Source organism: Ranitomeya variabilis, chromosome 4 (genome assembly GCF_051348905.1).
Source record: "Ranitomeya variabilis isolate aRanVar5 chromosome 4, aRanVar5.hap1, whole genome shotgun sequence".
In the NCBI taxonomy this organism is placed as follows: domain Eukaryota; kingdom Metazoa; phylum Chordata; class Amphibia; order Anura; family Dendrobatidae; genus Ranitomeya; species Ranitomeya variabilis.
The window spans coordinates 392,004,379-392,017,371 of NC_135235.1; the positions used below are offsets into that span (position 1 = coordinate 392,004,379).

Here is a 12,993-nt window from a genome sequence, read left to right on the forward strand (position 1 = left end):
GCAGACACTTTAGCTCATGAATTGGCTTTATTCAACTTAGACTATCAAAAACAAAAATATTTTAAATGGGGTAACAAGCCGGGGAAGGTGTTGGCATCTCTCACTAGACCATATAGGAAACAGATGAGAATACACAAAATTCAACAACGCAGTGGTCACACCCTGATTAAGAGCGAAGAGATAGTGGATGAGTTTCGTTCTTTTTTCAGTGAGTTGTATAGTTCAGAAACAGGGGGAGGAAGCGGGGAATTCCTCACAAACAGCCTTGCCCCAACGCTTACGGAGGAAGAGAGAGAGACCATTAATTCCCCAATAACACCTTCAGAAATTGTACAGACCATAACTAAACTTAAAGTATCTAAAGCACCCGGCCCAGATGGGTTCAGTAACGAACACTATAAGATCTTGGGTTCATGTATAGCTCCCTATTTGAGTGAACTATTTAATAAGATAGTTGGACTTGGTCACATACCAGACTATTTCAATGAGGCGGTGGTTATTGTTCTCCCTAAACCGGGTAAAGATCATGCTCAGGTCAAAGGTTATAGACCTATTTCATTATTAAATTCAGATTTTAAAATTTTCACAAAAATTCTGGCAGACAGATTACAGAAAATAATGCCAAAATTGATATCACCACAACAAACTGGTTTTATTCACGGGAAATCCATTACATTCAACATTAGGACAGCGGTGAGTGCAATATCCTATAGTAGAGCAAATAAACATATGAAAACCATTGTGGTAAGCCTAGACGCAGACAAGGCGTTTGATAGAGTATCCTGGAACTATTTGTATGATTTGTTATCCTTCCGAGAGTTTGGTCCGTGGTTTAGTGAAGCGGTCAAGGCAATCTATAGGAAGCCACTGTCCAGGATATCCGTGAACAATGTTCTATCCAGACCCTTTGAGATTCAGAGGGGAACCCGACAGGGATGCCCCCTGTCTCCACTATTGTTCAACATAGCATTAGACCCATTTCTGAGAAGGTTACAAAATGAGACGGCATTTGAGGGGGTGAAGGTGGGAGCTGCATCGGTAAAGATCTCGGCCTTTGCTGATGATGTGCTTTTATTTATTGCCAACCCAGTCAGAGCAATCCCGGCCATTATGCTTATTTTGGAAAGTTTTGGTAAATGCTCTGGTTTCAAGGTCAATTACAGTAAATCTGAAGCCCTAGCAGTTTTCAGATCCGGGAGATTGAACGACCCCACATTTCCATTCCATTGGTGTCAGGAATCTATTAAATACCTGGGGATAAGGTTGCCTGCAGACCCATCTATTTTATATAGAACTAATTATAGGCCATTGGTCTCCTCCATAATTGATCTTCTCCACTCCTGGAAACACTTCTCACTGTCATTCTCTGGCAGATGCTATTTAATTAAAATGATAGTTTTTCCTAAACTGCTTTATGCCTTCCAGACTCTGCCACTGCTCTTGACTCAATCGGATCAGAAGCTGTTGAACCTAAACTTCCGAAGATTCATTTGGGGGATTGGAGGTAGATCACGCATTAGTCTCGCAAAACTACAGGCATCCAAATTGGAGGGTGGTGTTAACTTTCCTGATTTGGGAAGATATAATTTAGCGGCTAACCTTAGATATGCTATTGATTGGATTAGGGGTCTTTCTCACTTTGCAAACGTTGAAATAGAGCAACAATTTTATCCACACATTTCACTACCATGTCTATTACATTTGGGCGGGGAGGAACTCCCAGTGGGAATACAGGACCACCCATCACTTTGGCAAACGATGCAGACTTGGAGACAATGTAGGAAAATTAGTGGTTTAAGATATAATTTATCTCCATTCCAGACTTTTTTGGGAAACCCGAAATTCATGGAGGGCTCCACACCGTCTTTTTATAAGATTTTGGCTTCTCAGGGTTGCAGGCAGGTGGTAGACCTCTTGGATCTTAATTTCTCAATAATATCTTTCGAAAAGGCATCACAACAATACCCATTATTTAATAATAAACCGTTTTTATTTCTTCAAGCGCGTAGCCTGGTTCAGAAATGTCAGACACGGGGGGAGACGACGGAGGGGAAGACCAACTTAGATAGGTTCATTCGGAATGTAAAATCTAACCCGGCTTCTATAAGTATCATCTATTCATTATTGCGTAAAAAATGGGTGGGGGAAGGGAAAACCACGGGAGTGGCGAGATGGCTGAGGGATATGCCTGACTTGGAGGTGAGTGACCTTTTTGAGGCCACCATGACACAAAGGAAAATTTTACCATATAGCAGTTATACCGACATGGCACTTCTAATATTACATAGAGCCTATATCACACCTTGCATGCAATCTAAAATGTCCCCATCTGTCGTCTACTCTTGCTCCAAATGTAAAGCCCGTAATACTGACATATACCATCACTTATGGAGTTGCCCGCAAATTCGGGAACTTTGGGGAGAGGTACATAAAGAACTGCAAAAAATTTGTGGAACGGGTTTTGCACTTACCCCACAATGGGCTATTTTTAATATCCTAGATGAAACATCTCGAAAATTACCCAAACATATCAAGGCAACACTTACGATATGGGCTTCAGCAACTAGAAAGAGTATTTTGCATCAGTGGTTGAATCCTTTAGTTCCTTCACTCTCTTTCATTCGCACAAAAATACAGTATATATTTAGAATGGAGTGGTTGGATGCATTGACTAACAAAGAAAAACAAGTAGGTAAATTCTTTTCTACATGGGTTACTTTTATTCCATCGCTCCCTTTGGAGACTAGGGAGAAGCTGAGAGCACAATTTGAAAATACCCAATGGTACTTATTGCAGCGGATAGGTGGTGACTCACCAATTCCTTGAGGTACCTTTATGGTTGGATGTACACAAAGTCCAGAGGTTTGAGTTTTTGGTTTGGGTAGGGGTGGGAGGGTTTGGGGATACATGATTGTTAACATTATCACATTTCTGTATCATTATCATTGGAAATGTATGTTGTGTATTATATCATATTTTAAACTCTAATAAAAAGATTTAAAAAAAAAAAAAAAAAAAAAAATTTCATTTTTGGGGTATATTTTTTCCCCTTCTTCTATTGAGATGGACCCTGTCAAGGTTCGGGCTATTTACGACTGGACGCAGCCTACTTCTCTGAAGAGTCTCCAGAAATTCTTGGGCTTTGCTAATTTTTATCGTCGATTTATAGCTGGTTTTTCTGGCGTTGCTAAACCTTTGACGGATTTGACTAAAAAGGGTGCTGATGTTGCCAATTGGTCCCCTGCTGCCGTGGAGGCCTTTCGGGAGCTTAAGCGCCGCTTTTTGTCCGCCCCTGTGTTGCGCCAGCCTGATGTTTCTCTTCCCTTTCAGGTTGAGGTCGATGCTTCCGAGATCGGAGCGGGGGCGGTTTTGTCACAGAAAAGTTCCGACTGCTCAGTGATGAGACCTTGTGCGTTCTTTTCGCGAAAATTTTCGGCCGCCGAGCGAAACTATGATGTTGGTAATCGGGAGCTTTTGGCCATGAAGTGGGCATTTGAGGAGTGGCGTCATTGGCTTGAGGGTGCCAGACATCAGGTGGTAGTTTTGACTGATCACAAGAATTTAATTTATTTGGAGTCTGCCAGGCGCCTGAATCCTAGACAGGCACGTTGGTCGTTGTTCTTTTCCCGGTTTAATTTTGTGGTCTCGTACTTACCGGGTTCTAGGAATGTGAAAGCAGATGCTCTTTCTAGGAGTTTTGAGCCTGACTCTCCTGGGAATTCTGAACCTGCTGGTGTCCTTAAGGATGGAGTGGTTTTGTCTGCTGTCTCTCCAGATTTGCGACGTGCTTTGCAAGAATTTCAGGCGGATAGACCTGATCGTTGTCCGTCTAGTAGACTGTTTGTTCCTGACGAGTGGACCACTAGAGTCATCTCGGAAGTTCATTCTTCTACTCTGGCAGGTCATCTGGGAATTTTTGGCACCAGAGATTTGGTGGCTAGATCCTTCTGGTGGCCTTCCCTGTCTCGAGATGTGCGTGTTTTTGTGCAGTCTTGCGATGTGTGTGCTCGGGCCAAGCCTTGTTGTTCTAGGGCTAGTGGGTTGTTGTTGCCCTTGCCTATTCCGAAGAGGCCTTGGACGCACATCTCTATGGACTTTATCTCGGATCTCCCTGTTTCTCAGAAGATGTCTGTCATCTGGGTGGTGTGTGACCGTTTTTCTAAAATGGTTCATTTGGTGCCATTGCCTAAGTTGCCTTCCTCATCTGAGTTGGTCCCTCTGTTTTTTCAAAATGTGGTTCGCTTGCATGGTATTCCGGAAAACATCGTTTCTGACAGGGGTACCCAGTTCGTGTCTAGATTTTGGCGGGCAGTCTGTGCCAGGTTGGGCATTGATTTGTCCTTTTCGTCTGCATTCCATCCTCAGACCAATGGCCAGACGGAGCGAACTAATCAAACTTTGGAGACTTATTTGAGGTGTTGTGTCTGCGGATCAGGATGATTGGGTTGCCTTTCTGCCGTTGGCGGAGTTTGCTCTTAATAATCGGGCTAGTTCTGCCACTTTGGTTTCTCCTTTCTTTTGCAATTCAGGGTTTCATCCGCGTTTTTCATCTGGTCAGGTTGAATCTTCGGATTGTCCTGGAGTGGATGCGGTGGTGGATCGGTTGCATCGGATTTGGGGACAAGTGGTGGATAATTTGGAATTGTCCCAGGAGAGGACTCAGCAGTTTGCTAACCGTCGTCGTCGTGTTGGTCCCCACCTTCACGTTGGGGACTTGGTGTGGTTGTCTTCCCGTTTTGTCCCTATGAGGGTTTCTTCTCCCAAATTTAAGCCTCGGTTCATCGGTCCTTATAGGATTTTGGAGATTCTTAACCCTGTTTCCTTTCGTTTGGACCTCCCGGCATCTTTCGCTATCCATAATGTGTTCCATCGGTCGTTGTTGCGGAGATATGAGGTACCGGTGGTTCCTTCTACTGAACCTCCTGCTCCTGTGCTGGTGGAGGGTGAATTGGAGTACGTCGTGGAGAAGATCTTGGACTCCCGTATTTCCAGATGGAGACTTCAATATCTGGTTAAATGGAAAGGCTATGGTCAGGAAGATAATTCTTGGGTAACTGCCTCTGATGTTCATGCCTCGGATTTGGTTCGTGCCTTTCATAGGGCTCATCCAGATCGCCCTGGCGGTTCTTGTGAGGGTTCGGTGCCCCCTCCTTAAGGGGAGGGTACTGTTGTGTATCCGCTTTTTGGGCTCCCCTGGTGGTTGCTGGTGGTACTGGTGACTTGTTTGCACTTTGCTTCTTCTGTTCACCTGCTTCCATCAGTGTTTGGGAGTTTCCTATTTAGCCTTGCTCTCCAGTCATTTCCTTGCCGGTCATCATTGTAACCAGAGCCTTCGGTTGCATGTTCCTGCTACTAGTCTGCTGATCAGCTAGGTGGACTTTGTCCTTTTGTTTTGTACCTTTTGTCCAGTTTGCAGTTTTTGTGATTCTCTGTAGCTGGAAGCTCTTGCGGGCTGAAATTGCCACTCCTGTGTCATGAGTTGACACAGGAGTCTTAAAGTAATTTCAGGATGGTTTTTTGAAAGGGTTTTCAGTTGACCGTGAAGTCCTCTTTTGTATCCTTCTGCTATCTAGAAAGTGGACCTCTCTTTGCTAAATCTACTTTCATACTGTGTATGTCTTTTCCTCTTAATTCACCGTTATTACATGTGGGGGGCTGCTATCATCTTTTGGGGTATTTCCCTAGAGGTAAGCCAGGTCTGTTTCTTCCTCTACCAGGCGTAGTTAGTCCTCCGGCTGGCGCGTGGCATATAGGAAGCCGTAGGTATGCTCCCTGGCTACTGTTAGTTGTGTGGTAGATTTAGCTCACGGTCAACTCGAGTTTCCATCACCCGAGAGCTCGTTCGTTACTTATGTGTTTTTTACGTTCCCTTGCCATTGGGAACCATGACATTTATCCATCATCCTTAACCAGCAGCAGTCTGTTTTCTAATGTTAGCCAGGTCTAGAGTATGTTCCTGGTGACCCGATGCGGGTTACACATTCTTACCAGTGAACAAAACATGAGTGGCATGAGTGGCTGCAGCCCTTATGACTTAGGCTTGGTAAATTCAGGTCATTTTAACATCCCGAGTGAGATGTTTCTCAAAGACAAATACACAAGTTTTGATAAAGGAGTTTTTGATTCAGCAATCATTTTATACATTTTATATAAATATTTGTTTTTATATTTTTCTCTGGATGGTTCTTTTTATTCATAGATTTGTTGCATACAAGGTCTGTCTATTTGTATTGTATTTAATCATTGTTTGTGATATTTTTGCTTTATGAACTTTGACTTGTCATGTGCCCAGTTTGGCAGGTTTTTTGGTTTTTTTTTAAGAGGAAAAAAAAATAATGAGACAGCATATAAGTACGTGTAGATCTGACAATCCACTTGTAAGGTTTTGTCCTGAGGAAGAGGTCCTGCATGACCTTGAAACTCGTTGACTATTAACCTGTTTGAAATAAAGCTTTGAAGAATATCCTCCGTCATTTATCTTTATCATCAGGGCAGATTTGGACAAATACACCCGGTTTCACCATTTTTATAGAGATGACACACTTCGGAAGGATGTCCAAGGGACATTCTTCTCGGATGAACAGTCCTAGGCAGGTTTGGGTGGCTTGTTCCCACCATGTTCCCTATGGATGAGAGGTCTTTCCCTATACACACACACACATACATAGGAGAGACCTGCAGGAGTGAGGTAGGGAGATGTCAGGGACTGGCCTCAACATTTTTGGGTGTAAAACATGCACAACAACAATAATGGAGCCAGTTAGTCATTTAGATGCCCATGGTTCAGGTAGCAGCCTCAATAAGGTGCCTGGTTTGCTTTCCCTTCACAATATATGACATACATTTACAGTGGCAGGTAAAAGTTTGGGCACCCCTGGTCAAAATTATTATTATTGTGAACAGTTAAAAAAATTTAAAGATGATACAAAATAAATGTGTCACCTTTAACTTTAGACCTTTTAGAGATCATTTCATCTTCAACTTGCTAAACGCACGCCAAGCTCTCATCTTTCCACGCACATTACTGCCGATTTAATCAGCCATCATGTGCCTTCAACAGCAGCGGGTGGAACGGTGCTGTGCCGAAAGCTGTTAACCTCTTCAATTCTGTCAATCTCTAACAAAACAATGGGATCTAATACGCGCCGACAGGGAGCTAATTAATCCACATGCCCATCAGTTCACCAATGATGTAAGCACTGCTATGTTTCAATGCTCGCTTAAGGGGAGCTATTAAACACATTGTAGTGGGCCACAGGAGAAGTGCCAGATGTTGCAGAAGGGCCAGCTGGAGCATGTAGTCCCACTGGCAGCAGATAATAATGTCACAGTAGCTAAAGTGGGTAATTGGACCCCTCAACACTTCCCTAGTGTCCACAACAATTGTCAATAGCGGGAAGTGGCACTTGTGGATGGTATAGGACCCCCCCAGAGCACTCCTGTAGTGGTGGTGTCTGGGTGCAGGTTTTGGAGCACCCGTGGTATTAGTGCAATCTCAAGCAGCCAGACATGCAGGTGAACTTGTAAACATAACAATTTTACTGAAAGAAGTAACAGGGTACAGTCTCTCTCTTAAAGGCAAAGTTCACAGTATATTGGGCATATAAAAGTAATGATTCTCTCCTCAGGAGACAAGTTAGGTTATGGCCTCACAGAGCGGCTGGCGCAGAGTTCTCTTCACTTACTATTAGAGGAAGAGTTATGCGCAGTCCAAGAAATATTACATTGATGGAGGGCCCTTCACAGATTGGCTTGCTGTGGAAACACTAAAGGGTGGAAGTTGTCACAGTTTTAAGAATACCATTCTCTTTCGTAGGAGGTAGGGTAAACAAAGTCGGTGGCGTGGTAGCAACTTGGATCTGGTACTGGCTAGAAGCAAAAAGGATAACCAGCATGCAGGAGAGCACATGTGTGGCGTTCTCTCCTAACTGGATGAGGCTTCACTCCATAGTGGAGGAGATTATGAGGAGAAAGATGTCCCCTCAGTGTGAACTCATATGGAAAATTATTCTGCTTCCTCAGGCAGCTTGAACTGCTCAGAAGAACAGGAAGTTACCTCAGGAAGTGTGCAAGCCCTGAGCTGGGAGGCTCCTCCCAGCCGTTTCTATGGCAGCTTGTTGTGAGGAGAATAATCACTTAACTTTCATATATACACATTAGCCAATAGATGGCAGCAAAGCACATTTATGAATCGTCGGTGTACAATGCAATGTATTGCATCTCCTAATTCACAGTGCCCAAACTAATTATGACACACTGGAATGAATGTACTGCCACACGACAACTGTCTCATTCAGCAGCAGTTGAACGCGTACCGGGATACCACACAGTGAACAGTAAAAAAAATTTAAAAAATCAAATCACCCCCTTTTGCCACATTGAAAATAACACAATTAAGAAACAGATTATATCATATATACCCCAAAATTATATAAACAAACATGCTAGCTCAGAAAGCAAAAAAATAAGCTCTCACACAGCCCCGTTTTCCCAAAGTGAAAATGTTATGGGTCTCAGAAAGCTAAAAAAAAAATTTCCTTACAAATTTCCAAATTTTGTTTACCACTTAAATAATAAATAAAAACTATACATTGATATTTATGTACTCATACTGACCTGGAGATTCATATTGCCAGGTCAGTTTTATGACATCGGGAACATTGGAAATAAAAAGCACAAATAAGGCTAAGTTCACATTTGCATGTCTGTGCTCAGCGCATTATCTGCATGCGCAAACACATGCCAAAACGCATGCAAAAGCATATTTACGCAGCGTTTTTTATCTGCATCAGCTTACGCATGATGGCAAAAAGAAATGCTGTGCGTGCATGCGTTTGTATGTGTTTTTGTGCCTGCGTTTGCATTTTTTATGCGCATGCATTCGATATTTTCAAGAGGGCGTGTCTCAATGGGCGTGTCTCAATCGAAAAAATGAAAAAGGTAAATTGCCCTGGGTTGCAAGGGGGTTAAGCATCTTTATCAAAGGCCTATGCTTTGATTCTAGGTATATATCATTGGAAGGTATAAGATAATGAAGATGTATTTTACCTTCAGTGGTTTCAATTCTTCTCTGTCTATATAATCAAGTTTTAATGCTCCAAATACTCCATCATTGAGACAATAAGAGAAATTCCTGGCCTGTTTCCCATCTTTGTCTGTCAAAAAAAAAAGGTCAATACATAGCTATCTCCTAGTCAGAATTGATTTCTCTTAAGCATATAAGAATGTATTCTCTTTCAAGTAGTACATAATAGTACCTCAGATGCTGGCATTAACACAGGTATATAGTAAAATATTAGTCCCAGAAGTTCCATTTCCTACTGTAATTTTACCCTGTAATCCCCAATAATATAGGTCAAAAGTGAAGCAAAAGAGTGAAAATAAATGAAATTGTGCAATATGATAGGACATGACAAAAATAATGATGCCGGTTAATATATTAGAATAATGATTATTTGAACTCTTCTAGTTTCCTGAGGCCTTGATTGGTCAAAGCTATTTTGGTGGAATTTTGGTGTAAATTGCTTTGAAAAGTCAACATATTTTGCTACTTTTAGCATAAGAGCATATATAGCATAAGAGGTGAGATGCTATTGTTCATGTGTTCTCTAATATCATATACAATATATAACAAAATGGAGCCTAGCTAACATATCTGTATATAAAATCAATAATAATATTGAAACTAAAGATACTGTTCAATAAGTGCCTCATGGATTCCCATATATGAAGAATATTTGTTAATTCTCACAACCCAAATACATAGGAGGTAATTTATAAAGAAGGTTAAATCAGTTCTTTGTTGACAAGAGTCTGTAAAGGTCCAAGGTCAACCAATCATTTTTATTCCATTATGTAATCCGTAAAGGGGTTGCCTGATCTTTTGATAAAAGCCTGACATAGAATCCTGATAGTGTGTGGTGTGACATCACTGCTTGAACACTGCCGGAAAAAGTCAAAGACTGACGAGTGCAGTGAATACCGCTAGAAGGTAATGAGCGGCCCCGGAAGCAGATACGGCCAGGAGACAGTGGGACGGGAGGATGCGTCGCTGGACAGGTAAGCATAATTATAATGTTTATTATTAATTTTATGGGTTTTTTTTACAGCCCCCCCCCCCCACACACACACACCGCCCCATTCCATATATGTAAAGTCCAAGTTCGGTGTTCGGATGCAAGTTTGCGACATCTCCGGCCCCGAACTTTACAGAAAAAACTTGGGCGAACCCTCCAATCCCAAGCATCGGGGGGTTTGCCCATCACTACCCTTAAGCTGCCGTCACATTATCAGTATTTGGTCAGTATTTTACATCAGTTTTTGTAAGCCGAAACCAGGAGAGGAATAAATAGAGGAAAAGTGTAATAGAAACATATGCACCACTTCTGCATTTATCACCCACTCCTGGTTTTGGCTTACAGATACTGATGTAAAATACTGACCAAATAATGACAGTGTGACGGCAGCCTTAAAGGGAACCTGTCACCACGTTTTTGGAAGATGGGATAAAAATAGCGTTAAATAGGGGCAGAGGTGGGCGTTACATTAGTGTGTGTGTTATGCGTTTATTACCCACCTAAGTTGCCGAAATAACTTTGCAAAGTCTCCGTTTTCGCCTGTCAATCAGGCTGGTCAGGTCGCATGGGCGTTGTCTTCCCCCAGATTTGGCGTAGTTTTCCGTTGGTGGCGTAGTGGTGTGCGCATGCCCAAAGTCCGGAATCCTCTTCCAGGGGATTTAAAATAGCGCGGTGTTCGTTATTGCATTGGTGATCGGTGGGCGCGGCCATCTTCCTTTGGCCGCGCGTGCGCAGAAGCGGCGCTCTGCTGGCCGCGGCTTCAGGAAAATGGCCGCCGCGATATCCATCTGCGCACGCGCGGCATCCCGCGGCCATTTTCCTGAAGCCGCGGCCAGCAGAGCGCCGCTTCTGCGCACGCGCGGCCAAAGGAAGATGGCCGCGCCCACCGATCACCAATGCAATAACGAACACCGCGCTATTTTAAATCCCCTGGAAGAGGATTCCGGACTTTGGGCATGCGCACACCACTACGCCACCAACGGAAAACTACGCCAAAACTGGGTGAAGACACCACGCCCATGTGACCTGACCAGCCTGATTGACAGGCGAAAACGGAGACTTTGCAAAGTTATTTCGGCAACTTAGGTGGGTAATAAACGCATAACACACACACTAATGTAACGCCCACCTCTGCCCCTATTTAACGCTATTTTTATCCCATCTTCCAAAAACGTGGTGACAGGTTCCCTTTAAGCTGTAGCCATCTCTGCACTACCCCATCTTCCGTTTCCTTCTATGCTGCCCCTCTTCTTATTGCCCCCCACAAGCTGTCCCCCTCTATTCTGTATACTGTCCTGATCTAGCTGCCCCTCTCCATGCTGTCTTACACAAGCTGCCCCTCTACACATTGTTCCCCACAATCTGCCAACTCTCCAAATTCTTTCTCACAAGCTGCCTCATCTCCATACTGTCCCCCACATGCTGTCCCCTTCATACTTCACATGTAAGTTTAGAGTAGTGAATGCAGGGAATACATTTTGTTGTCAAGAATTCCCCCTTAAAAAAAACACTGCAAAATGCAGACGGATCTGGGTTTTTTGCCTTATCCGACTAGCTGTTTCAGGTCTTTTTTTTTGTAGTTGATGATCCGGGGAAGAGAGGAGAAAGAGAGAAAGAGAGAAAGACACAGTCCATGATCTGCCCCTGTACTAACCTGTCACATAGTCCTCTTTTTTGCCAATGACATTGACTGCAGACATAAAAGCAGAGCTAACAAAATATCTTCCAGGCTCAGCAATAATTTCCACTTCTTCCTTGCTGGGAAAATACAGATCCAAAGCCTCTGTAATCACAGTAGCAAACTAAAATAAGAGAAGATTACAGGTATTTAAAAAAGGATCTGTCACCAGATTTCATCATACAATGTGCATGCTAAATAGATCTCTTCCTTCTGATGAGGCTAAGAAAAACCATGATCAAAATCCATAAGGCTGGTTACTTCTTTGAAAGTTTAAATTCAATCTTCATCCACGTAGCCTGATTGACAGCTCCTCAGTGTCCCTCATTCATGCTGCTGAAACCTCACATTGCTCAGTACAAGCTGCATCTTGTCAGTCAGCCATGGTTCTCGGCAGAGCGAAGTCCTGTTTATCCAGCACAATGCATTGCCGAGAACAGTGATCTTTTATGCTGTACAAAAGATCATTTCACCTGATGAACGAACGTACCGATTGGCAGATTTTTATTCCTGTCAGGTCACTTTTTCCCCCCATTAGAATGGAGTGACAGCATGAATGCCCGATCGTCATTCCGGCTGCCCAATAGAGAATGAATTGAACTGCAGCCGGCCATGCACACTGCCATGTCATTCTACCAGGTATAGAAGTTCCTTGCCGATAGATGCAACACCCAGAGGTCAGACTCCAACTGATCAATGAGTCATCACCTATCCAATTGATAGGTGACAACTTATTTTCACTGCACAACCCTTTTAACTTTTTGAATGGACTAAAAAATATTCAGTTATACCAGCCTAAACACCCTTTAGTGCCACATGAAAGGCACAGTGATATTATATATCTGCATGATATCTATTCTATCTTTGAAATATCTTTCTGTCATCTATCTATACCTTTAGATTTTTTTTCTTTCAGATTTGTGCGTTAGTAGTGGATGACATACGGATGGTCTGTGCGGTCCAATTTTTTTACTTGCATTGGGAATCTTGGCCATTTTATGTAACCATACGCAGCATGCTGAAATTTGTTCCACAGACCGATTCTAAGTCAGGAAAAACACGCAAATGAACACTACCTCATTGAATAACACTGGCGCGAGTGCAATGTGATTTTTTATCACATTGCACTTGTTGTATTTATACGAAGATGTGAACGAATCCTAACAATATACTTAAAAGTGTGAATCTGATCATTTTAAACACAGACTTTTTAGAGGCTATGCTTCCGAGGTGTCCTTC

The 12,993-nt window shown here is 42.9% G+C and overlaps 1 protein-coding gene across 1 annotated transcript in view; it reads right to left on the bottom strand.

Moving 5' to 3' along the window:
* Nucleotides 1–12,993, bottom strand: part of LOC143767185 (ornithine decarboxylase-like) — a 154,867-nt gene that overhangs the window by 24,342 nt on the left and 117,532 nt on the right. The window contains exons 7-8 of the mRNA XM_077255285.1: nt 11,731–11,878; nt 9,049–9,155 (exon numbers count right to left, since the gene is read on the bottom strand). Of these exons, the coding sequence (XP_077111400.1) occupies nt 9,049–9,155; nt 11,731–11,878 (255 nt within the window). The remainder of the gene's footprint in view (nt 1–9,048; nt 9,156–11,730; nt 11,879–12,993) is intronic.